The sequence below is a fragment of the Rattus norvegicus genome, chromosome 13 (assembly GCF_021556685.1).
Source record: "Rattus norvegicus strain SHRSP/BbbUtx chromosome 13, alternate assembly SHRSP_T2T, whole genome shotgun sequence".
In the NCBI taxonomy this organism is placed as follows: domain Eukaryota; kingdom Metazoa; phylum Chordata; class Mammalia; order Rodentia; family Muridae; genus Rattus; species Rattus norvegicus.
The window spans coordinates 72236388-72262539 of NC_141546.1; the positions used below are offsets into that span (position 1 = coordinate 72236388).

At 44.3% G+C, this 26152-nt stretch overlaps 1 protein-coding gene and 1 pseudogene across 35 annotated transcripts in view; one reads left to right on the forward strand and one right to left on the reverse strand.

Moving 5' to 3' along the window:
• The first annotated feature begins 1125 nt into the window (after positions 1–1125).
• Positions 1126–26152, forward strand: part of Sec16b (SEC16 homolog B, endoplasmic reticulum export factor) — a 60490-nt gene continuing 35463 nt past the window's right edge. For 3 of the 35 annotated variants that reach the window (XR_015635415.1, XM_087581834.1, XM_087581839.1), the window contains exons 1-7: positions 1126–1199; positions 7097–7242; positions 16834–16902; positions 21345–21687; positions 23903–24015; positions 24675–24802; positions 25637–25736. Coding sequence is in view for 28 of the 35 variants with exons in the window: in XM_087581834.1 (XP_087437960.1) it covers positions 23953–24015; positions 24675–24802; positions 25637–25736 (291 nt within the window). In the remaining 7 variants the exon portion in view is untranslated. 35 annotated transcript variants of the gene reach the window in all.
• On the reverse strand, positions 8230–8651 carry LOC148001713 (ATP synthase F(0) complex subunit C2, mitochondrial pseudogene; annotated as a pseudogene).

A 26152-nucleotide genomic window follows, 5' to 3' on the forward strand; every position in this document is an offset into this window, starting at 1 on the left:
AGCTCAGGACTAGATCAGTGTTTTTCATTCTTCCTGGTGTGGCTTGTCTGTCCCAGAAAAGTCTCAGAAGGTCTTTAGCGTTTGTGAGTGTGTCTGGAACGAGAAAGAACCCACAAACACGACTGCTAGCGCCCCTCCCCACCCCCAAGCCTACTTAAGATTCAGCAAAAGATTCAGAAGCATAAGGGTTCCAGCAAGCTACCACTTGCCAATGGTTTTCACTTAATAAAAACACCGTTATTATTTTTTCTTTTCCAATTACCTAAATAGTTTCCCCTGAGGGAGCAGAATTGATACACACTTAAAACTATACAGTAAAAGAAAAATCGTCTAGAATCCCACTGCTTTAAGGTATCTAGTTAGCACTTCATGAACGGACATTCTTTTAAGCACACACACTACTCACAAAGAGACTATTTTATAGAAACAGGACATATTAGATGCCATTTCGCTGGAGCCTTTGAAAAAGTAGCTTCCGTTTTGCCAATGCTTTCCCAGAGGAAGGAAATATTAGCAGCTGCCACCACACACCTTTTATGACCTTTTTCAATATAGGTGCACATAACTGATATGTAATTTTTACATAATCGTACATAATCGTATATGTGTGTAACACAGAAAAAGGGATGATACAATTTTTCCATGTCACAACTCAGAAAATGCCATATGTTAATGGGGTCAGCTCTGAAATGTTCGTTATTATTAGACTTGCCTTACAACGTAGTCGTAGTAATTTACTCAATCATGTCCCTATTTTTAAGCCAAAAACTTTTCAATATTTTGCCATTCTAAACTCATTGATTTTTTTTTTAAAATATGAGTTACCATTAATCCTGATACAGTTTTGAGGTGGGCCGCTTACTAAGTTGCTGTCATGATTGCTAAGAAAGCCAGTGTGATGTTTAGTGTCTTCTGGAATTTCCATGGGGGTATTCAGAGGGCTGCGTGGTTGCCCTCTGTTCTTTGAAGTTGTGCCCCTTTTAGTGGGACCGTCTCAATGAGGTGATCAGATCATGTTTCCAGCCTCAGGAGCTGCTACTAAATTATTCCGTGGGGAAACTGTTGCTGAAGCAGAAATGTTCCGTGTGGCTGACGTGGCACGGCAGCTTGCAGTGTCTGCCAGCTGTGAGTAACAGCAGGCTGTCAGGATGGGATGTAGCAGAAGCCGCTGCAGCAGCTCCTGATTTTGGAGCAAAGATGTAAGTACTTATTTTCACCGCTAACAACTTCTCCCAAACCAAAGCCAAGCGGAAGAAAACTAAGAGGAAATGCAATTTTCACTAGAGACCCTTCTAACAGATTCAGTTGAAAAGCATTTAGCTTGAACCAGAGAAGACAGGCGTTCAGGCCAGCACATGGTTTCATCAGAACGAAGAACTTGACAGGCTCCCGTTTGAAAAACAAAACAAAACAAAAAACAAACCAAAAACCCTCAAGTTCAATGGTGGCTAAGGCTGGTTTAGACCCTCACTCTGTACTGCATACCCTGGCAGGGACCTTCCCTTGTTGGATGGAATGCGTGGCTAATGTGCATGTAATTTCAACTTTCATAGGAATTTAGGCAAGTTTGATTATGGCGAGATGAAAGGAGTCTTGGCAATTACAGTGTTTGGGGAGAAGATGGAGCCTGTTAAATATTTTAAGGAGGATTCGAGCTGGTTAAGGCCGACTTAGAGACAGTGTGGAAACTTCTGCTCTCAGGCTATACAGATGACTAGGAGCATGGTGCCTGCCAACGGTGACAAATGAGGACTTGGCACAGAGCAGTGAGCAAGCGGTGGCTGTGAGGCTTCTGTTCCTAAGGTTTATATCCTGAAGTTGAGTCCAGAGTTCCCGGTGTTTACAGCGTTCCTAAACCATGTGTTTACAGGTTGGTGATTTTTTCCTTTCCTTTCCTTTCCTTTCCTTTCCTTTCCTTTCCTTTCCTTTCCTTTCCTTTCCTTTCCTTTCCTTTCCTTTCCTTTTTTCTTTCCTTCCTTCCTTCCTTCCTTCCCCTCCCTCCCTTCCTCCCTCTCTCCCTCCTCCTCCTCCTCTTCCTCCTCCTTCTCCTCCTTCTTCCTCTCTCTCTCTCTCCCTCTCCCTCCCTCCCTCTCTCTCTCTCTCTCTCTCTCTCTCTCTCTCTCTCTCTCTCTGTCTCTCTCTCCTCTCTCTGCTTACCAGCTTTGCAGGAAACCTCAAAAGGGACTACCTGTTGTCTACACGGAGCGTAGTTAATGTATTGGCCAACAGATATTTTTAATTCCCACCTCTCTGCTGGGAAAACCTAGGCAAACAAGGGGGAAGAAGTGGTAGCCCCTGTGGAATTTGTAGCTCAGTTGGAAAAACAGATGTTAGGAGAGGAGGAATGACCACTGGGCTGGGAGAAGAGAGATCTGGGTCCTGGCACAGGTCCTGGTGAACCATATGGCATTCTGGGCTGCGGCTTATGTGCTGCGAAGTGACTACACTGGGATAGATGAGCTCCTCAGTGACTGATTCCTCACCTAGTGTGAGTTTCTCACTTGCCGAACAGTTTCTCACACAGCTCTGGATTTTATCCACAGCTAAAAGGGTGGATATTTTCCTTATGAATGCATCTCACCCATCACCGATTAGGACACTGTGATATTCTGGAACAGTCTGGAAAGATCCTCCTAGAGGGGGCCAACTCGAAGTATGCTATTGTTAGGAACAAGCTTTGCTTTCAAGAGAAAGGCCTGAGCAGTAGTGATTCCATTCCGCCTCATCTTAGATGTCGGGGTGTCGATTTTCAGGTGGCTGGTGCTTGGAATAAGAGCCTTTACTACTGATGACTTTTGAGGGACAGAGGGACAAAATGAAAATTCTTAAGATGGCCTGAACAAAATTTGACTGAGTCAAACCAAACCAAACTAAACCAAACCAAACCAAACCAAACCAAACCAAACCAAACCAAACCAAACCAAACCAAACCAAACCAAACTGCCTGTGGCTTCAACTAGAATACAGAATACCTGACATTAGTGACTGTGGGGGTTTCCTGGCTTCCAGAAACTCACCACCATAGATCAACTGATTACACTGGAAATTAGGGGAAATTCATAAGACGTTTAAGTAGAAATGATAGGTGAAATACATTTCTTTAACGTAATTATTACACACATATTTTCCCCCATCAACCTTGCCTAGCCTAGCTCACAAAACTATCTACACAGGTCTGCATACATCTCTTGTTGTCTGTACTTTTGCATTTATTGTGGTTCTTCATGGGTTTTGGTTGTCTGTTGTTGTTTGAGACAAGGCCTTACATGGCTCAGGCCCGCCTGCAACTTACTGTATGATCTAGGCTGGCCTTGAACTCCTTACACTCCTACTTTAGACTCTCGAGTGCTGGGTCTATAGGTACTTGATACTACACCAAGCTAAAGTGTCCTTTTGACTCGGACAAGTCCCTCCCCAGGGACTACCATGTCCATCTCTCAGTCCTTTATTTATCTGCTCCTTCAGCCTCTCCTTTCATTGGTTTTCCATTTTGAGTTAAAAACTCATGTGCCTTCCATTTTACATCATCTCACTGATCATCAAACCAGCCAATGAAAATGCACCGCCCCTTCCCAGCATCTGCTCTCTTCTCTCCGTCCCGATCTTCCCAACAACCCCATGTAATTGAGTTGATACAGTCTCAAATTTGTACAGGACTCTCTCCCTTTCTCCTTATGTTTGGTGTAGGATCTCATGTAGCCCAGGTCACTCCTGAGTTACTCTGGAGTAAGGCTCACTTACTGGCCTTCCTGCAGACCTCTCCCTCCATACTGTTCTGAACCTGTGTTCTCAGTGTAATCAACTCTTCTTTCTTCCCTTCTCACCTAAACTGTTATTTTGAAGCCTGTGTTCACCTTTGACAGTCTCATTTATAGCTGTGATTTTAATTATGACGTGGGTGTTGATACTGCCTAAATTAAAGCACACGGAATCTTCAGGGGAAACAAGGAGCACCACAAACAGATGAACATCATCCACCTCAAACTCATGTCTTCTCAGACTTCTCTTAGGAGCTCCTCCTGACTCATTTTACTGCCTCGGACTCCTCCAGCAAGCATTCCCAAAGGCAACTAAACTCCCCATGGCCCAGCATGCTTCTCCCAGTAACATTCTTGATTAGGACATCAGTATTCACAGTCACCAATCCAGGACTATATAAATCCAACCTCCAGATCCTGCTTATTCTGCCTCCTTACTCTCTCTTGAATCTGACGCCCATGCCTAGATCAATCTTCCTTTCCACCAGTCCCTTAGTTTGTCCTGATTTAAGGAGGGCATTACTGATTGACTTTGAAGCCTCACCTTGCCTGTTGTATAGAATTCTGGAACCATTCCTTCCACAAAATGTCAGAATTACTTTATTTGCCTGACCACCTAATGTTATAAAGGTATGAGAGAGAATTGTGTTTTACTTTGTAATCCTGATGCTTACAACATCATAAGGCACAAAGCCGCTACTTAATAGACTATTATCGAGTGGATGGATGGGGGAGCAGATGGCTACCTGCTCCACCCATATTGGCGTCATGCTATCCCAGCTAACCTAGTGGGAGGTGTATTTGTTTCTTCTTCAGTGGTTTCAGGATAACTTCTGTAGGTTGGAGACATCACCATCTCCAAGGTCCAGTTCAGAATGATATGTCCTTGGACATGTGCTGGATGTTGAATTAGTCTCTGTGGTTAGGGAGATATAAAATTCTTATATTTATGCTTGCATATTTGTGCCCACTCTTAGATAAAAAGATAGGCTATGTCTCATATGTGGTATATAAGTTAAGAACAGACAGGGAGGTTTTTTTTTTAAAGGAAAACTGATGAATTATTGTCAGAAATGACAGGATGTTGGGCAGGCAGAAAGAGCACATATGTTTTTTAAGTAAAGAACCCCAGGTCTTAGCTATGAGTTGGCAGCACATGCTTTTAATCCCGGCACTCAGCAGGCAAAGGCAGTTGGAGGACAGCCTTGTCTATGAAGTGGGAGTGAGTTCCTGGACAGCCAAGGCTACAAAGAGAAATGCTGTCTCAAAAACAAACAAACAAACAAACAAACAAACAAAACACTCAAAACAAAACAACAACAAAATTAAAACACCCCAGCAAAACCAAACCCCTTAAAAATGAAAACAAAACAACAAACACAAACCAAAACCAGGTCTTAGGAGAGGTGGGGCTACCTGCCTTTCTCCAAAGCTGACTGAGGCAGCTAGGATGGGCTCAGCCGTCTTAACTGGCAGTGCTGCTCTTTATGTCCTAGGCTCTCAAACCACCAAGCCTATGAGCCACAGCACTGACCATGGCTGCTGTGTGCCCTAGACCTTCCTTTGCTCAAGAGTCTTATTCCAGTGTGTTCCCTTCTTTTCAGAGCACACTGCTCTCTGTCACCTGCTTCCAGGATCATGCGCCCTGATCTTGCAGGTCTCAGTTGCAGCTGCTTTTCTTTTGAGAAGCTTTCTTTGACTGGGTGTGGCACCTTCATAATGGATTTCTCTTGCTTCATACTCTCATGTCCCACACAAGTCATTGTAACTAGTTTGTCTGTGTCTCCATTAGATAGATGTCTTGGCTAGTGTTATGTCAACTTGACACAAGCTACAGTCCTCAGAGGGGAGAGAGCCTCAGTACAGAAAATGCCTCTGTAAGATCCAGCTGTAAGACATTTTCTTAATTAGTGATGGATGGGGGAGGGCCCAGCCCTTTGTGGGTAGTACTGTCCCTGGGCTGGTGGTCCTGGGTTCTATAAGAAATGCTGAGTAAAGCCACGAGGAGCAAGCCAGTAAGAAGCACCCCTCACCTCCTGGGCACTGCCTCAGCTTCGGCCTCCAGGTTCCTGTCCTATTTGAGTTCCTGTCCTGACTTCTTTCAATGATGGACTATGATGTGGAAGTATAAGTCAAATAAACACTTCCTTCCCCAGACAGCTTTTGGTCATGGTGTTTTATTATAGCAACAGAACCCCTCAGACATAAGTAAACTTCAAGAGTGCAGGTAGTAAGTTTACCTTGTTCTCTGTATGTGACCTAACTTGGCATGTAATAGGCACGCATTCCCTAGTTATTAGGTAAGAACATGAACTGTGGATTCTTTCTATACAGTTTTGGGACTTACCTTCTTCACTGTAGGAGTTATGGAGAATCAGCTTCTATGGGAGAAAAATAATTTTATTTCGATTAACAAATGAAATGATATTTGTGTAAAATAATTACTTGTTGAATGAAAGAACTACTTTTTTTTTTCATTCTCCATAGATGAGTTAGACCACAGTTGGAGTCAGTTAATGATATCATGTATTTGATGAATAACATCCGGTTCAGCAGGAGGACACGATGTCTTTCATGCCACGAGGAATACAAAGTGTATCCTTAGTGTTAAAGAAAACAGTGGTAGCAATCTTGTAGAGAAACAGAAGCAATGTCAGGAAGGGTAGTGTTCGCTCAGCACGTGGAGAATCTGCAGCAGCCATTTATAAGCTGTCCCCAGCAAACAACAAGCCTGGGCAACTGTGCTGTGATGGCTGCAGACATGCGTGCTCAGAAAATAACACTCTATCGTCTTGACACGCCCTTCGATGTCCTCGAGAACTGAAGTTTGAACTTTGTTTTCTGGCAGCGTAAGTGGTTCCTACAGAAATCGCCCTAATGTGCTAAATTCAGCACCAGAGCAGCTCTCCTGGGGAGCAGCTCTATCTGCAGGCACTAATTCCAGACCGAGAGAACAAGGGACATAAGTGCCACTGAGACACGTGTATGCATTCACCGACTATTTCTGTACATGAACGGTGGGCAGAGGAGTGGAACACCAGAGAGTGGAATGGAACTTTGTTGGCTGACAAATTGGATGAGGAGAAAATACAGAAATGAATCTTGGAGGTCTTATTTTTATCATTGAATAGCTGTCTACCTACCTACCAATCTATCATTAGGCTGAATGAGCCTATTTATACAGGCTTGATGACTTTGAAGGTTGTAATCATTGTATTCACATGAAACGAGTTTTTACATAATTGCGGTTTTTTGTGTTGAATATATTCCATGCCTATTGCTAAGCACTGTGCTTTCTTTTTTTCTTTTTCTTTTTTTGGACATAAACATCGGGCTAGAAATCCTCTGATTGATTTGCTGTGAAGTTCTTCATTTGGTGACTAATGCAGATGTACCGGATGAGCCTGGCAAAATCTCTGACCCTTTCTGGTCTTCTCTATTGTTTCTCACATGAACAGTCCCACGGATGCCACTAGAGGATGAAGTAAGAAGGCACGGGCGGGTACTTCTGGGGAAGACAAGATATGGTACCAAGGGGTTATTATGATGAGAGAAAGGGCAGAACGACTATTGGAAATAGTTAACTCCGGGTTAGATTATCAGTCAATAATAAAGTAAAACTGTGAAAAGTTCATTATGAATAAAAGAGAAAAGCTAAATAAAAAAGACACTCTAAACAGTTCAGAAAGCAATTCTAGCATTTTGGGGGGAAAGGAGCTGAGGAAAGCAATAGTAAGAATTTTGTATTTCAGGAAATCATGAAGATTATTTTGGGTTTATCCTAAGATGTCACTGAGTAAGACTTAAACTTTAAACATGCACTTCTTTAAAAAATGAGATTTGAGTGTCATACTGCCAGCTTATAAGTCATTCCATTGGTGCAAAATGATGAACTTATTAAAAAAAATCTTTTATTGAATTGGTTCTTTGACAGTTTCAGATATATGCGTGTGTATGTGCGCGCGAACACAAATACACACACACACACACACACACACACACACACACACACCATTCTAATTACTGCCACTCTCCCCTCTTTATTCTGTCTCCCTCTTATTTCCTATCTCTAATGATCCCCTCCCCTCTATACGTTTCTTTTCCACATTTACATCTTTTGGTTTTGTTCCCTACTGAGTTTAACCAGGGCCGTATGTGTGGCTACATGTTTAGAGTTTCTCACTGGAATCTGATGGAGTCATTATCGTTAGATACACAACTGATGGCTTTTCTTCAGAATCCATCAGGAGGCATAGAGCCTCGAGGGTCCCTCCCTGATCCATAGTTGACTATTGACAGGTTGAATCTTTTTTTTCCCCATCTTACTAATACAGTATTTGTTTGTCTTCTCTCTGTGAAACCCTGAGTCAAGCACTTTCCCCAGACTTCTTGGTAGGGCTCGGGAAAAAGGAACACATAGGGCAGAGGAGACACAGAAGAACCATGGGAGGTGGAGGTGGACACGGCTGCTTCACAAGGTGAAGAGGATGAGGAAGGCCACCATTAGGCAAGAGAGCCCCATGGCCTCAGAAAGGACAAAGCCTAGAATCGTGTAGGAGAAGAGTTGCTGCTTCAGAGAAGGGTCCTTGGCATAGTCAATGATGAGATGCCCCAAAACAGTCCCAATCCCTGCCCCAGAGCCAGCCACCCCAACTGTAGCAGCCCCAGATCCAATGAACTTGGCAGCTGTGTCGATGTCCCTTGAAATGATGCTGGTTTGGAAGCTTTAGCTAGGCATAAGGTCAGAGGCAGCCGGACCACCAAGCTGCTGAGGCCCTCATCTGTTGGCATCTATGGTCACTTCAACTCTGAGGAAGACAGAGGACATCTCGGCAGCTGAGAGTTGCTCCTGATCAGGGAGCAGGTAGAGACGAACTTGGGGCAGGCATACATTTTCAGGGGTGAGGAGCCAAGGCAGGAGAGCTGCTCCCAGGGTAGAGACAGGTTGAATCTTATGCAGGCATATTGCAGGCAGCTGTGGTTGCTGGGAGGTCAAGATTGCATTGGTTATGTTATTCCCAGAAGAAACATTTCTCTGCCTTTCCCCTTATCTTTTGACTATTTTATTTTTTTCCATCCCTTCCTTTTCCTCCTTTTCTGAGACTTAAGAGTGTGTAGTGTAAATGTCTTCTTTAGGGCCGAGCACTCAACCATCCTGTGTTTTCTGCACCTTGAGCAGCCTTGAGTTTCTGTATTTACCACCATTCATTGGAAAGAGAAACTTCTCTGATTAAGGCTGAAAATAGCACTTGTCTGTGAGTATAGACATAAATATTTAGAAAGCAGTTAGGCACCGTATCAATTTAGCTAAACAGTAGTGGCAAGTTCCCCTTCCCCATATCCAAGACCTCTTCAGTCATGGGTTTTTAAATCAGGCTTACAGTACCAGGCATGCATTTCTCCTTCGGGCCCCCAAACCAAGTTAAGTGATGGTTACCCCCATAACAATCATAGCACCATTGTGCCAGTAGGCACATCTTGCTTGGCTAGGTATTATAATTCACAGAGTTTTCATCTGGGTAAGACCACTGTTCTCTTTTCTTGCTCCACCTCTTGAAGCCTGCACTATGTAACTTCCTGAACTATGAAAACCAGCCAGCATGGAGGAAGCTTTCAGCCCAGTTCCAGCTCAAATCTTTCCATCTTTCCATCAAGACATGTGATTTCTTCAGCGATAGGATCTTATCAATTAGTTCTGATGGGCAACCAAAAGGAATGACAAGAGCTTGTATTGTTTTGGGAGACCTCATAAGGAGGTACACCTGCCATTGGGATTTGGTTAAGTGACTAACGATGGCTTTTAGGTTCAGGATCCAGCTCGAAGGCTGACCATCCTTAAAACTATATGTTAAAATTGGTTTACAAATAGTAGGTTTCCATATGGCTTTTCCATATACTCTTCAGTTTGGTCGACCCCTCCTCTTCTCCTCTCTTCTTCCTTCTCCATCTCTGTTTTAGCAACCCCTCCCTCTTTGTTTTCATATTGCCTATTTTCTGTTCCTCACCATCCTTTGAGGTGGCCCTTGACACAGTCACCCTTTTCTAGTTTCCTGGCCTCTACAAGGAAAGCACACAGATCCTAAAGTTAGGATTCATGCACAAGAGAGAACATGTAGAGTTTGTTTTTCTGGGTCCTGGGTTACCTCACTCCAGTACCATCCATTCACTTGCAGTTTCATTTTTAGTCACAGCTATGAAAATTCCTCTGTATAAATGTATCGCCATTTCATTATTCATTCATCTGTTGACCGACATCTAGGCTGATTTTCTTTTCTGACTGTTGTGAATAGACAGGCAACAACTACATTTGAATGAGTGTCTCTGTAGTAAGATATAGAGTCCTTTGAGTATGTGTCTATGAGATGTATGGTGGGCCTTGTAGGTCTGTTTCTAGCTCTTTGAGCACCCTCCAGACTGATTTGCACAGTAGCTGTGCCCCGTTCCCACTCCCATCAATAGTGAGTGAGGTTCCCTGTTTCCCCACATTCTTTCTAGCAATGACAACTTGAGTTCATGATGGCAGTCATTGTCATTGGAGAGGGAATCTTATTGATCGATCAATTCGTTGCTAATGATGTTGAATGCCTTTAAAAGTCTTATTAGCCATTTGTATTTCTTTTTAAAAAATATCTGTTTACGACTATGGCACATTCTTCAATTATCCTTGTTTGTTTGTTTCCTTTTTTTAGGGCTCTTATTCTGGATATCAGTCCACTGTTGGAGGTACAGTTGGCAAGGACTTTCTTCCATCCTGTGAGGCTGCCTCTTCACTTCACAGCTTCTTTCGCTCTATAAAAGTTTTAAAAATTAAAAAAAAATCACTTTACAGTGTGTGTGTGTGTGTGTGTGTGTGTGTGTGTGTGTGTGTGTGTGTGTACCACAGTCATTGTGTAGTGGTCAGAGGACAACTTGTGGGAGTCAGTTCTTTCCTTCTGCCCTGTCTGGGGACTGAACTCAGATCATTATGCCTCACGGTGTGCACCTTGGCCCACTTGGCCATGTCTTGCTGGCGCTGTAGAAGCTTTGCAACATCATGAGGTCTCATCTGTCAATTGTTGGCTGCTGCACTCTTTTAATAACAACTTTTGCTGAACACTTACGATAGTGATAGTTATTTCTCTAAGTGCTTCTAGCAAGGGGAGTCTAACTTTTTAACAGTTGCCACACACTGGGTTAATCACCACTCTTGGGCTCAAGTGGCTTGTGGTCAATAGCTTGGCCACACCTGTTAGACCTTATCTTTGTTTATTGAAATATTAGTTAAACCTTGGGTCTATGCCACAAACAGTGCTTTCTCTCCCTTAGCCTCCCATGGTATTACAAGGGTATCTGGAACAAGATACAGTATCCTTGAACAAGGCTACTTTGCCTGGGATGTTAAGTTACTTGTCTCACAGTTTGAAGAGCTCCCTGCTATGAGGCCCAACCAAGTATCATCTATGTGTATAGCTTAGGTTGTCACATCTTTATGGAATATATAAAGAACCTGGACAAAAGGCAAACATTTATTCCAAATTCACCCTCATACTTAACAAGCACTTCCTTCAGCACTTATCCACATGGTATTTCATTTCATTCACGTAACAGCCCTTTAAAGTAGCATTTTAAAGATTTCATTTTCAAGATGAAGGATCTGGAACATTGTAACAATTGAGTGATTCCCCTCCCCCCAAAATGTACATGTCTGGGAAGTAACTGAGTGAAACAATTAGAGCTTAGTTTCAATTCCCCCTTTTGAAAGATTTATGTGCATATGAACATGTGTGTTTGTCTCTGTGTGTGCATGCTTGCAACCTACCCTTGTGTGCAAGGGCCCATGGAGGCTAGAAAAGTATGCCGGATGTACTGAAGTTGAGGATGATTGTGAGCTGCTCAACAAGGGTGCTAGCAGCTAAATTCCAGTCCTCTTCAAGTGGCCTGAGTTACTGGGCCATCTCTCTAGTCCCATCAACCTCCAATTCTTTGGAACTTTGATACTCTCCACAAAGATTAAGAGGGGAAATTTGATGAACGAGGTTAGGGCTGTGTGATTTGGAGAAGGCTGCTGACTGCATGGTGGGCACTCCCTGTCTTAGAACAACTGAGATGGGATTCTGAGACACATTTGTGTGACATCCATTAGGAAGGGCATCTGAGCTTTAGAAAATTGGTGTCCTCTTCTGTGAGGTCCTGGAGGACCTCCTTTCCTCAGAGAAGAAATACCACGTGTTCCGGGAAAACCAAAACAGCCCTAGACTTTAAGACTCTTCAAACATGGTTAGTGAGTTGGTGCACTGCAGCGGCTGAGTGCTCAAGGTCTTATACAATACAGAATTTTTATCCAGCAATTGAGAGCTTTAGGTCTGTAAATGAAAGAACTTTATATCAGTGGGGGCCTTGGCATGAGCCTCACTGGCACCGTCATGGCTTCACCTGCAGGGCTGGATTCCTTCCAGAGGCTCTTTCCAGCTCATTGGCTCTGTGTGTCTGAATGTCTGCTGTTGTTCAGAATATGTCTCTCAGACTTCCCCACTGAGTGGCAGGGCATGACTCAGTCTGGGGGTGCAGAATATGTATCTGTTTATCTGACTCATAGCCAATGTGGAATATTTTTTTTTGACATCTCATGCTTGTCTAAAAAAAAAAAATCACTGCAAATTTAAACTTCCCTTCAAAATGTTTATATTGATGTTAAATTAAAATTTCTATTGAAAATAGCTTATAAAAGAAAATGAGTGCTTCGCACTCATCCTATGGCATCCTGCCCTGTTCCTGGAGCGACCAGCCTCCTGTGCAGGTAGCACCGGACCACACTTCTTAAAGTCGTGAATGCTGATAGTCTCACCTTAATCCATTCACTTTTCCCCCTGTGTAGCCAAGTGATACTGTTTCTCTGTTTCCTCTAAGTCCTGGATCAATGCAGGCACTACATTAAGTGTCAAGGAGGATTTGTTGATTTCACAGCAGTAATGAATATTCAATCTCTTACTGGTGATGTGTGTAGAATACTTTGTGGGGACATTTTCTAGCACATCTAGAGAAATAGCAATTATTAACACCTATTGTGCATTTACTATATTTAAATTATTTGTAGGTTTTAGATCTGATTTTTTTTAATCTTCATCATAATTCTGTAAGGTAGGGTTCTGTGATCATCTCTGCATCATAATTCTGTAAGGTAGAGTTCTGTGATCATCTCTGCAGATGAAGAGAACGTTATGATATAGCTATTACTGACAGGTTTATATAGTCAGCAGATGGTAGAACAGGGTCTCATGTTCAGTTATTCCAGGACTGAGGTGGACTCCTCTTCTGCAGCCATTGATCTATAGCAGAGAAAGTACTCTGAGAGCACTAAAGACTTTTATTTCCCCTTAGCTGCTGTGTGAATCTTCTCTGCCTCTTGGCACTTGACACAGGGTCTAAAGTCACGGATACATCCCTCTACCAGGGCACTCATCCTGACCCCGAGAGCACCAGTTAAATGGGAGGCTCGGTGGCTGAGAAGTAGGGCCCCTCTGCCAGCCCAGGGCTGCCAAGGAAGCTTAGAGTCCTTCTTGAATGGTGGGGTGTCTCTTTAGCGCTTGGTGGCAGAGCGGGATACAGGAAGAACAGGTCTGCGGGAGGCCAGACAAGTGGCAACAAAAGGAACCCATTGTCAAGGATCATCTATAGGGCACTATGGTTTAGTGGAATACAGATTGTGCCAACTTTTGTTTCTAAGGCTTCAGGAAGTCCCAGGGTTGGTACTGGTGACTTAGAGTATCTGTGCCAGGCTAATTGACTTTGGCACAGGCACCACATTTTCCTGGCACCCCACCTCTCCATAATTGGAACTCTTGGTCAGAGAGTTGGAACTTCTGTGTCTTTCCTGCCACCCAGCCTCACCCAAAGGAAGGATGAGGACTTTGGTGATTAATAAGTGGAAGACTACAAGACTCTTAGCAGTAAGATCGGATTTGGGGGCGGCCTCGCTGGAGTCAGGAGGCTGCTCTCCACGAGCCTTGTACCCTTTGATTCATTCTTGGAGTCAGAGACTGTAGGATGCTTGCTCACTAGAAAGAGCCCCAGACATCGCTGGAAAAACACATTAGGGGGCTATCAAGTCTCCCCCACCTGGAGTGAGTTTTAAAAATTATTATTGAAGCTTAATGTTTTTCTTTTACTCTTGTTTTGGAATGTGCCTTCCAGCTATAGCCAGCGACCCTAGTTTAACAAGACATGTACAAAATGTAGGCCTGTCTTTGCTCATTTGTGTCTCTATGACAGAATTTACTCTTTGGCCAAATCCCTTCACTCACAGTCGCAACACTCTTCACTGTTTTTGAATTTCTGTCTAGAAGTGTAACTCAGTATTTGTTGCGCAAACGGTCGGATAAAATCGTGGCGAAGCTAATGCTGCTCTACATTCGAGATGTTTATAAATAAAACTTAACTGAGCTGCTACTACATGCCGGGCACGGGGTATGGGAATATGCACAGAAAGCCCATGCCCTTATGGAAGTTAAAGCTAGACTCTCTGTCGAATATTGGGGTATTTCCAGTCCACTTTCTACTTGAGGGTGTGTTCTTAGTTGTAGCCCCCTTATGTTTTCCACACTGGCCATTTTAAACCTTGTGGTATCTCTCAAGTCCCTTCCCAGATGGTTTCTGTAGAGGCAGCCAGTAGAACTGGTCAGTCTGCTCCAGGAACAGTGTTCTTTCTCAAGTCTCATGTGTATATACTCACGTGTATATACACTATACTCGTCTTTACCTTCTGTATCCCTCTCTTAGAGGAAGGTGTTTTTCCCTTAGTGAGGTTCAATTGTGTGCTCCCCTATCCTGGGTTCCACATGTGGGTTTGAGATTCTTCCCCTCAGCTTCTCTTCAGTGTCTAGGTTCTTCCACATGATCCAGCACACTCATATGTATTGTCGTGTCCAATCTAAAACCTGAATGCCAGTTGTACACCCAGCACTGTTCCGCCCATCTAGTCCTGGACAAACAGCCGTTTGCTTGCTGTCTCTTTTGTCTTGCTTTTGTTATGACACCATTTCTAATTCTCTGTCTTGAATATAGCTCCACTGAAATGGTGCACGCTAAGACCTTCAGTGCTCCTAACAGTCCAATCCAGTGACGCAGCAGAGAACATCTTTCACTCGTTGCCTTTCTCAACATTCCCGGCAGTTTGGAATTGTCGACGTGCCTATTTTTGCAACCACAACCTCTTTGGGTTTACGGAGCACTGCTTCCTTTCAGTTCTCCGTATCCATCCGCCACTTGCTTCCTCCAGCTCTCAGGGTATCCATCCGCCACTTGCTTCCTCCAGTTCTCAAGGTATCCGTCCGCAACTTCCGCCACTTGCACAGGCTCCTTTCCTGTGTCCGGGTTCTACATGTCGTTGTCCCCCAGGCTTGTTTCTCATTATCAGTTTTTCTTGGTCATGCTGTCCATTGCTCTTCTCAGCTTCATCAGATGGCCAGAGACTGTAGCACTGTCAGCAGGCATGGCCTTCTTGGCAGACACACTTACACCAGGGCAGCGTCTTAGCCAGCTCAAGGGGCTGAAACACAGTTCCACAGATTTGGTGGCTTAAGTGACACAAATGCTATTTCCCACATTTCTAGAGCCTCGGAAGTCCAGGATCAATTTGTTGGCAGATCTGCTGTCCGATGAGGTCCTCCTTTTAGGTTCATAGAGACCTGTTTCCCGATGATATCCTTCCATAACAGCAGAGAGGGAGAAAGTTCCCGTGGGCCTTTGCATAAGGGCATTAATGCCATTTAAGGGCTCCACTAACATGATTGTTTGCCTCACCTCCTGACTATCGCATTAGAATTTAGCATTCCAACTTGCAAATATTTGGAGAAAACCACATTCAGTCTAAATACTGGGTAGCTACTCTTGTTTGAACCAAGACCCTAGAGGGTAGCCTTTGGAAAGGGGGTCAGGGACTGTGGGAAATTCACCCAGGTTAGCAAGGTCCTCGTGGTGAATAACTGGGAAGCAGAACAAGAATCAGGTACAAGGGCAGGACACCAGGCAATGACGGTGTAAAGAAAATAGCTGTTTGGGCATGAGGGAATCTATGGGTTCATGCAGGGGCATTGCAACTGGAGTCTAGAGTGTCATGACTAATTCAGATCACCCCTTAGTAGAGAGACTGAGCTCCTAAAGCCTTGTCGAGCTGGATAAATTTTGTCTGGAAACCAGGAAGAATTTAGCTGCCAGGTAGAAAGACTAAGTAACTGTAGCTATTTGGGGCTGGAGAAATCAGGGATTGAGAAATCTCAAATGCTTGGGAGCAGTGAGATTCCCACTACAATCTATTTCCTTCTGTGACCCATTTAACTGTTGTATGCCATATGTCTATACAAAATAATTAAAGCTAATTAAAATTAATTTTGGTTGGTGAGTATTTGAAGAGTTTCATAATAACTCTTGAGATAATTAGAGATGCTTTGGGATGCCACAAAAGGAGCATTTGGAGTAACCGAACTAGATGTTTAAGCCGGAAATGTGCAGTTAAGGCTAGCTGTGGGATGACAACTCTAAAAACGAAGGAATGGGGAATTAAGAGCTAAGAGTCTGGGCCTAATTCAGTCTGCTGGTGAACTTGTTCATTGAAAACCAAACAAACAATCCTTTAGAGCAGCAGTCACCAGTTTCTGTGGTGTGGACACCCACAACAGAGTGACTTTTGAAATTACCTCTGGCTTAATGACCAGTTCACAAAACTCTTGACTATTTCATAATCAGCTCTGGGAAGCCCTGCATTAGGGAGCTAGCTATAGCTAGAGTACTAACACACTTCTTCGCTGGTCTTCTTTGCAAAATTTTGGGTAAGCCACTATTCTGTAGCTCTTAGTTTTATCATTTTTTTTAAAAGTAAAGTTTACTTAGATGATCTCTTAAGATTCTTTTTATTGTTAGCACCCCAGGAACGCAGCCACTGTGATAAGCTGAGTCTAATGCTGTCGTCTTTAAGCAATGAGAATTACGTCAGAGTTTTATGACTGGAATTCTGATGTAGAAAAACATAATCCGATGTGGAGTCTGTTTGATCATTAACAGCATTCTGATTCCTGCCTTCAATGTCTGTGCCCTTCTCCAGTGCCTCTTCCCAGAGAGATCAAAAGCATCAATGCAGCCACTGGTGAGCCAGACCTCACGGCCTAGCATGGTAAGGGACCAATGTCTACAGTCTGAGGCTTGCTAGATGCCGGGAAAGAAAGGCTGAGAAGCGTTAGTTAGCTATCTGACCACAAGAACTGATAATGGAATTTTCCCCTGGACCAGGAACTACATGAAAGGCTAATTTGTTCTAAGGGGCTGCCAGTGAGGACAATACCTTTTCATATTTATATGTGGCAAATGCTGGCACTTAACAGGAACTCAGATAAGAGTTTGTTGATTTGGGGCTGCTGGTGAGGGCTCTAATTGTAGCCCTTCAGGGGGGTGAGGTAGGGGATGGTAACTTCAAGGTCTACCTTTGTTTATAGAGTGAGTTCAAAGCCAGGCCGGGAAACTTAGTGAGATACAGGGCTGAGGATGTAGCTTGGTGGGAAGGCTCTGTCTTAGCTCCGAGCGCTGGGTTTAATATGTAGTGTGACAAAACAAACTCGTTTGTTGAAAGAACACAACTCATCTAGGGGAGGATTTAAAATGTAAAATGCACATCCCAGAGGATAAAGCGCACTCTATGCTTACTTTAGTAGCATGGAGAAATGTATTTTTCAAATGTGAGAAATTCCTTCCTTGTGAGAGAAAACTTTTCAGTGCCTTCAGTTCAACACTGGGACTCAAATTCCCCTCAGCTAGAAAACAGAGTCGACTGCATGACAAGAACCAAGTGGGGGTGAAAAGCATGGGTGAGGGAAACCCAGACCGGACAATCCAGGTAATAGCTACCCCACCCCCCACCTCAGTTTGTGTAGTCAGTTCTGATTGGCTGGAAAGACCGTGCTCTCTCTTAGTGTCTACTCCCTTGTAGCTCATGCTCTTTACCGCTCTTTTAGGTGAGTTTTGTCAGCTAAGCGTTAGAAAAAGAGATTGAGGCTCAGAGAACATTGACAGAGCCAGCCACTGGCAGAGCTGCAATTCCAAAGTGGTGCCCTGCCCCTACACATCGGGCCGCCTCAGGCCATTCTGGGCTTCCTCTCCCTAGTGTCCCTCTTCCGTATTTGCTGTGTGTAGGGGGTTGGATGTATTCTCATAGGAGTGTGGCTGGCTCAGTCTATGACCAGATAAACAAAAGCACCAGCCCCTACATGCCCAGCCGGACTGTTCAGCCCGTGGTAGCTATACTGTACTTTGCCCTAATGAATCAGCTCTGTGGAGGCCGGGCAGTTGCAAAGGTAAGTAATTGGCTGTAGATTTGAAGGCCAGGTGAGTCGTGGTAGATGTGGCACCTGGACTTTGTCAGTCTCTAAGAGGGGAGAAAGCAGTCCTCAGCAGGTCCCTGGAGCAACGCTGAAGGAAGGTGGAGAGTCAGCAAAGCAGGTACGTGGGGGCACTGACACCCTTCTTTCCCTTGCCTTGGGTTTGCTGGGCTGTCAGGGTGGGAAGGACGCTATTGCCCTTGTGGAGTCAGGGGGTTCACTTCTGTGCACACAAAGCTGTGACTGTTATCCTGAGTTACTTCATTCTGAGACTCTTAAAGGTTTGAAAACAAGTATCCTTAATTGTAACTCAAGGTTTAACCTGCTGAAGTTGGTGACTCTTGGTGACAGAACGATCGTGTATTGCGCCTTTGTAGTCGGGGCCAGGATGCTTAGTACAAAGTCTGGGAACAAGTGAATCAGTTACTTTCCAAGTTCTCCTACTTGTGTTCAAGGACTGTTGTGCTTCATGGGCCTTTAGCAAAGGAGCCTTGTGTGGTAGTAGGGGTATTGAGCCCTTCCTGGAATTGCTGGCAAACTTCAATAACTGAGTTTTTCGAGGAAGTAAACCGGCATAGAGAGGAAGTCCCAAGGTCTTGTGTTATGTCTGCCTTGAAAGCAGAAGGCCCTCCTCTTGCCTGCTCTTCTGCTGTCTCACACTTCCGAGCTCATTCCTCTGGACCCTGGCTCTGTGGTATTTAAACAGGGTGATCTTGGTTTCACCACATGCCCTTTTGACCTGATAAGAGTTTCAGGTGAACTTGGAAGCTTCCAGTCTAAGAACAGGCAAACAAGTTCGATTAGGATCACATTGCTTTCAACATTCCCAAGGAGAAGTGAGAGGGTGGTGGTGGTATGGTGGCTGTCCTTGTCTGGGTATGCCACTGATCTAGCAGGCTCTGGGAACAGGAGCAGGGCCTGCCTGGGCTTTCCCTCTGTGTGTGCACCTCTGCCATGCAAGCAAAAGATCTGGGAAAGGACACCAGTGTCTGGAGCTAGTTCTTATCTTGAGGAATGTGTCAAGAATGCTAGTCAGGTACGAGGGGAACTTCTAGGTCTACACAGCTTCAGTCAGAAAGATCTGGGAGACCTAGCTCTCCATTTTCCCATATCAACTGCCACAAACTGTATTTGTTGATTCTCCCAGAGGAAGGCTTAGAGGACATTAAAGAAAGCATTTGGAAGAGAAGTCTGTTAAGGGATCAATCGAAACTGTGAGTGTGTGTGTGTGTGTGTGTGTGTGTGTGTATGTGTGTGTATGTGTGTGTTGTGTGCATATGTGATGTGTATATATGTGCATGATGTGTGTATGTATCTGATGTGTGTATGTGTCTGATGTGTGTATGTGTGTGGTATGTGTGCATGTATATGTACATGATTGTGTGTGTATGTATGTGTGCATGTGTGTGGGGTACACATGTGTGATGTGTTTAAGATGTATGTATACATGTGTGCATGTGTGTGCATGTGTGTGTGTGCGCATGTGTGTGTTGTGTGCATATGTGATGTGTGTATATGTGCATGATGTGTGTATGTATCTGATGGGTGTATGTGTCTGATGTGTGTATGTGTGTGGTATGTGTACATGTGTATGTGCATGATTGTGTGTGTATGTATGTGTGCATGTGTGTGGGGTACACATGTGTGATGTGTGTAAGATGTATGTATACATGTGTGCATGTGTGTGTGTGTGTGTGTGTGTGTGTGTGTGTGTGTGTAGGGTAGACAGAGGTCAACCTTGAGAGTCTTCCTCTATTGCAGTCCATCTTATTTTTTGCGACAGTGTCTCTCACTAAATCTGAAGCTCACTGATGGTTCCAGCAGCATCATGCTTGGCTTTTCATGTGTGTGCGAGGGATCCAAACTCAGGTTCTTATGCCTATGCACCAAACACTTGGTTAACCCAGTGACACATCTCCCTAGACCTACAAAGCCCTCAGTCACTCACACTGTCCTAACCTTGGTTTCCCAAGATACTCGCTGTAATGTATTGAACGATCACTATGTTCTAGGCAGTTTTAGGCACTTTCCCTGTCATGTTTAACGCTGACACTAACCCTGAAGCACTAGCCCATAGTATCTACATCTCCATGGGAAAGGACATTGAGGGGTAAACAAATTATCTGTCTGGTAAGAGACATATTAGCAATTTGAACCCTCACTAGCTCCCCAGGAGGCTTACTTTATTTCTGGTACCTCAGCACGTCTGTTTTAAGTGTTGTATAAATATTTGCCTGTGGGATAAACGAGGAAACATTAATTGGGAGTCCCTGATAGCGTTCTGAAGCTGCATCAAGGACTTATCTGCCTCCCATGCCACCCACAGCTGTTGTTCCATATGTACTTTCTTAATTTTTAGTCAGCATCAGTCTAATTGTCTAGGCTGATATTTATTTAATGTATCTGTTTGGGGTTTTTGAAAAAATATTCCTCTCTGTCTGTGCTCATATGGTTTGTTTTAGACAGTTTTGAAAACCATAGTTGCTCTTTTCACAGAATCTCATCAACTACTATGTTAGGATAAAGGCTTAAAATGCTGGGTGTGTGTGCTATGTGATATATGTGTATAGCATGTGTGTGTGATGTGTATGTGTATGATATATGGTGTGTTGTGTGTATGTGATGTATGTGTGATATGTACATGTATGGAGTGTGTGTATGTGTGTGATGTGTGCGGTATGTGTGTGATATGATGTGTGTGTGTGATATGATGTGTGTGTGTATGTGATATGATGTGTGTGTAATATGATGTGTGTGTGATATGATGTGTGTGTGTATGTGATATGATGTGTGTGTAATATGATGTGTGTGTGATATGATGTGTGTGTGTGTGTGTGTGATATGATGTGTGTGTAATATGATGTGTGTGTGATATGATGTGTGTGTGTGTGTGATATGATGTGTGTGTGTGTGTGTGTGTGTGTGTGTGTGTACATGTAGGCTGGAGGTTGACATTGAGTGTCATTCTTCAGGAGCCATACACTTTGTTTTTGAGACAAGATCTTCCACTGGGACCTAGGGTTCACTGGTTAGGCTTGGTTGGCTGTGCAGTGAACCCCAGGGACCTTCCCATTTCTACCTGCCCAGCGCTGGGATTACAAGTGTACACTACTACGTCTTCTGGCTTTCTGTTTAACTGTTCAAAATCAAATTTACATGTTGGTGCTTGAAAAGCAAACACGTTTTACTAACAGAGCTATGTCCCCAGCTCTCCAGAATGATTTTTTTTTCTTTTTGTGTGCAGGAAATTAAATAATTACATAACAACCTCAAGACCCAAAGGGGGAAAAAATCAAAGGGTCAGAGATGGAACTTTGGGTTCCTCAGACACAAGGAAGGACCACGGGACCATCAAGGGATGCAAATAGAAGACTTCAGAGTGGACATTATAGACCCCGTCCTCACCCTCAGTACAGCGGAGATAACTACCACCAATGGCAGGATGCCCACAAGAACTCAAAGCCACAGCAGGACCCCAGGGATGACCACCAACAGCCACACTATGTACCCAGGAGTGGGGAGTGGTCCCAGCCTGTGTCTGGAGCTGACTACTTGAAAGGATCTTATCCCAGTCACCCATACTCAAGGTATGATGTTTACAGTTACAGTGGACCTATCTCTCCGAAGTACATGTGAATAGATTATTAATTGTTCTTTTTTCTTGTCCATTCCCTTCTTCCTCCCTGCCCCTCCCCCTTTCCTGGAATTTGATACACAGAACAGGTTGTCCTCAAACTTAGGATCTTCCTGCCTCACACAGCCTCTCATGCACACTAATCATCCTGTGTGGCTCTTCTTGCCTCCTTACATTTCTCTTCCTTTCTTTCTCCTCCTCCTCTTCCTCCTCCTCCTCCTCCTCCTCCTCTTCCTCCTCCTCCTCCTTCTTCTTCTTCTCCTTCTTCTTCTTCCTCTTCTTCTTCCTCTTCCTCTTCCTCTTCCTCCTTTCTTATCTCCCCCTCCTCCTCCTCCTCCTCCTCTTCCTAACTGTTTTAGTTTTAGGGTTTTTATTGCTATGTAAAACACCGTGGCTGAAAACCAGCTTGGGGAGGAAAGGCTAAGGGGTTATTTCATTTTGCACTTTCACTTCACAATCCTGAAAGAAGTCAGGGCAGAACATAAAGTCAGGAATCTGGAGGCAGAAACAGAAGCAGACCATGAAGGAATGATCCTTACTTGCTTGTTAGCCCTGAATTGCTCACTTTTCTTTCTTATCCAACCCAGAACCATCTGCCAGCGAGTGGCACCACCCCCAGTGGGTTGGGTCTTCTTACATCAACCATCAGTCAACAGAATGCCCTACAGACTTGCCTACAGGGTGGTCTAATGGAGGGGTTTTCTGAATTGATATTCTGTCCTTCCAGAAATGTCTAGATTTGTGTCAAATTTGACAACCACTGAGGCACCCATTCTTCTTCATTGGCTTAGATGAAATCTGCCTTGCCTGGTTTGTTTCTTGGTGACTGGTGACAGTGTTTCCCTCTGTTTTTCATATCCCAAGCAGAACTTCATATAGCTGCCATCACAGAGTGATTGTGATGGAGGGATGGATGGATGATAGAGATATAAGAGAGCAGACGGGACCTCCATGCTTTGGGACTGTGAGAGGCAGTATTTGTGGGTTGTGGAAAAGCTTTTCCTAGGACTCTGTGAAAGGCGTCACATTTTCCTCAGATCATAGCTGAACACCAACAGGACCAACAACCCCGGTATCTTGTACTATGCCCGGAGGGTGACAGATATGCAAAGATCAGTATTTAATACATAAGAACTTTAAGAGAACTCAATTTCAGAGATGGCAAATACAGATTTTCAGGCTATAACATGAGGAGGAGGAGGAGGAGACCACAGAGGTAATTCTGTGTTGGAGAATCTTGGACTCCTGCTCCCCAAGGCTCATAGTGTTGAACCAAATATTTCACAGAATATTAGAAGCCGTATATGCTTTTCTTCATCTCTTCTGGTTGGGATTATGTCTATCTGCCCTATGGTTTGAAGGCAAAAGTTACAGCAATCATTGTAAAGAAATTTGCCTCTGAGGTTGTTATTAATTGACAGAAACACTAATAATGCTCCTTCCCCCAACCCTTTTGGACTATTGAGTTCTCAAGAGGAATTGAGTATGTCAAGGAGAGAGATAATAAAAACTGTCCTGCTGGTGATAGCATTCCTTTAGTCTATAATATGCGTCGGAATTCCAGTGGTCATGACATTTATGGACATGCTTTCCTCAGGAAGGGGTTTTCCCAGGTAGCACCTGGGTCTCCAAGATAACAGCTTTGATGGTATTGCACGCGCCTACTTGGGGGATGAGAATATTGCTCTAAGAATAATTGTAAACAAATCCCTTTTAACAAGAGCATTTAAACAATGAAAAAGAGGGGCTGGAGAGATGGCCCAGCGGTTAAGAATGCTGACCACTCTTCCAGAGGTCCTGAGTTCAATTCCCAGCAACCACATGGTGGCTCACAGCCATCTGTAATGAGATCTGATGCCCTCTTCTGGTGTATCTGAAGACAGCTACAGTGTACTCCTATAAATAAAAATTAATTTAAAAAATTAAAAAAGTGAAAAAAGCTTTATTATAAAAGACATATCCTTTTTTTTTTTTTTTTGGTAAAGCAAAGGGCTGCTGCCCCTGTTCTGATTTTGGGTTTTCTGGCCTAATGTGGCAGATTTCTGACCTAAGTAGGCAGATTCTAAACTAGGCAGTTGTTCTGTCTTCTGAAGTTGTCTGGTTCATCCGGTCTGCCTTTGGTTTCTCCCTTTAGTGGTGGATGACTGGCTGTCTTTGTCATATCTCAGGTCAGGCTACGAGGACCCCTATCAGAGCTACCACACTCCGACACCGAGGGATGAGTACGCTTATGGAAATTACTACTACCACGGGCATCCACAGCTGCCGCAAGGAGAAAGAGGTATGAAGTAACCTCCAGAAGCCTTTGGGGACCAGAGATCCGTGGGTGGCCTACTGACAGGGCCACTCACATCATGTTCGGAGACCCTGTCCTTTGATAACACTGAGACTACCCCCATGATACTTGCTCTGTGGTTAGTGTACACTTCATCCACATTTTCCTCTGATTCCTTCCCGTAGCAAAGGTTATAGTTACTGTTTAAGTAACTGAAAGGTCAGTTCTTAAGCCTTTCAAGTATGCTGAGCTGTAATAGGAAGGCAACAATCATTTTATTGTGGGGGCGGCAGGTGAACACCAATGGGAGTTCCATACCGGAGATCCCCACATAATAGAGTATTGTGCTATGACAGTTTATGACTAGCTAGCATAGTGAAACTGACTCTTCATTGAAAACACAACACAACACACACACACACACACACACACACACACGTGCGCGCACACACACACTGTTGTGAAACTATCTAAAGCCAAGTAAACTGGTTCAGAGCATCTTGGGGGTCCTCATTGTGAGCCCTCACCCATCAACTGACTCAGTGTGGCAAATACACTCTCATACTTACTGTATTGCAATACCCCAGCCTCACAGCGCTCTAGTATCCTTCCAAAAGGACTTGCAGAAGCAGCAAGTGACCTGTCTCTGTTTTGTTTCCTCTGAGGGTGCAGTGGCAAGGCAAGGGAGTCCTTATATCTGGCATGAAGATCACAGAGACCAAAGGCACTTCAGTGAGCATCATTGGGAAAAGCACAACAGTACATTTGAAGCAAACAGTGACACCCAATTCCAGTAAGTATCGAAACGCAAGCCACGCTGCCGAGATTTCGTTGGACTCTGTTGAACAAGCTTAGGACCTCTGGTAGTGGACCCAGGCCTGTGGAAGGCACAGTTTGCTTTTGTTCCAGCCACAGAGAAATGGGGATAGTCCTTGGTGGCCCAAGCCTGTCTTGATCTCTAAGAGCTGTGCTGTTCCCATTCAGGACTAGTCTAGACCCTGTAAGATTACTTTAGGTCCTCAGTGGGAGAGGAGGCATTTAGTTCTGCTGTGATTTGATGTCCCAGGGCTGATGGGTACCCCAAAGGGGACTCCCCTTCTCTGAGGAAGTGAGGGAGTAAGGGGGGAATTTGTGAGGGTGGGACTAGGAAGAGAGGAGGGAGGGGGAATATGACTGGGTTATAAAGCAAATAAATAAACAAATAAAAAATTACTTGAGCCCCATCTAAAAGTCAAGTCCTATATTGGCCTCAGAAATAATGTGGTCTCCCAGTGATCGTTATGGCTGGGGTCTTCCTGGTGCTGGAGTGTTTCTCCATCCCCTCTTTCTGGTCATAAGAATATAACCATCTCCTAGCATATGACACAGAAGGACTGGACATTACTGAAGCATTTGTACTGGTCACCAAAGTGACTGGTCATTCTCTGTAAGGTCTGGGTCTCTTCTGTGTGTGGAACCCAAAGATTCCATCTTTCTAATGCACTGAGGTGGGGGAGAGAGGAACTCCTTTTTGCTGGGGCACTGACACTGGCTCACACTTAGCACGGGGCCTGCCTCTGGCAGAGAGCATTTCAGCCTTGTTGGCTTGCCCAGGACCTGTCTCAACACTGCTGTCGTTTCGCTGCAGATTTACCAGTAAGAATCCATACAATGACAACCCTGCTTCCGCGTTTGGACTGGAGCAGCCTGGGGAGTTCTTTCCAGAGAGTGGAGCCCAGAAACAAAAGGTAACCTAAAGTGGCAGGGGACTGGAGGCACTAAGCCACCTTGTCAGCAGTGGCTCGCGGGGATGGGGCTCTGCAGCTGCCAGCAGAGTTCCCACTCACACCTCCTTCCCCTGCTTTCTTTCCCTCTTCTGTCTTACCAGTCCAAGGCCCTGGCCTGACCTGCCCCTCTGTCAAGTGGGAAGGACTTACTTTACTGTGAGGTACTTGGAAAGTGAAGAGGCTGCCACCACGTTTTAGGTGTCAGGGCGCCCCAGGGGACTAGAGGTTTAGGAAATAAAAAGTTGTTAGAATGTTTTAACTTAGGTTTGAAAAGCAGCCTTGAAATCTTTCCCGACTCTTTAATCTCTTTTCTTTAAATCCTAATGCACGCACCATCTAGGTCACAAAATAGAGAGCTCTTAATAGTATTGATATAA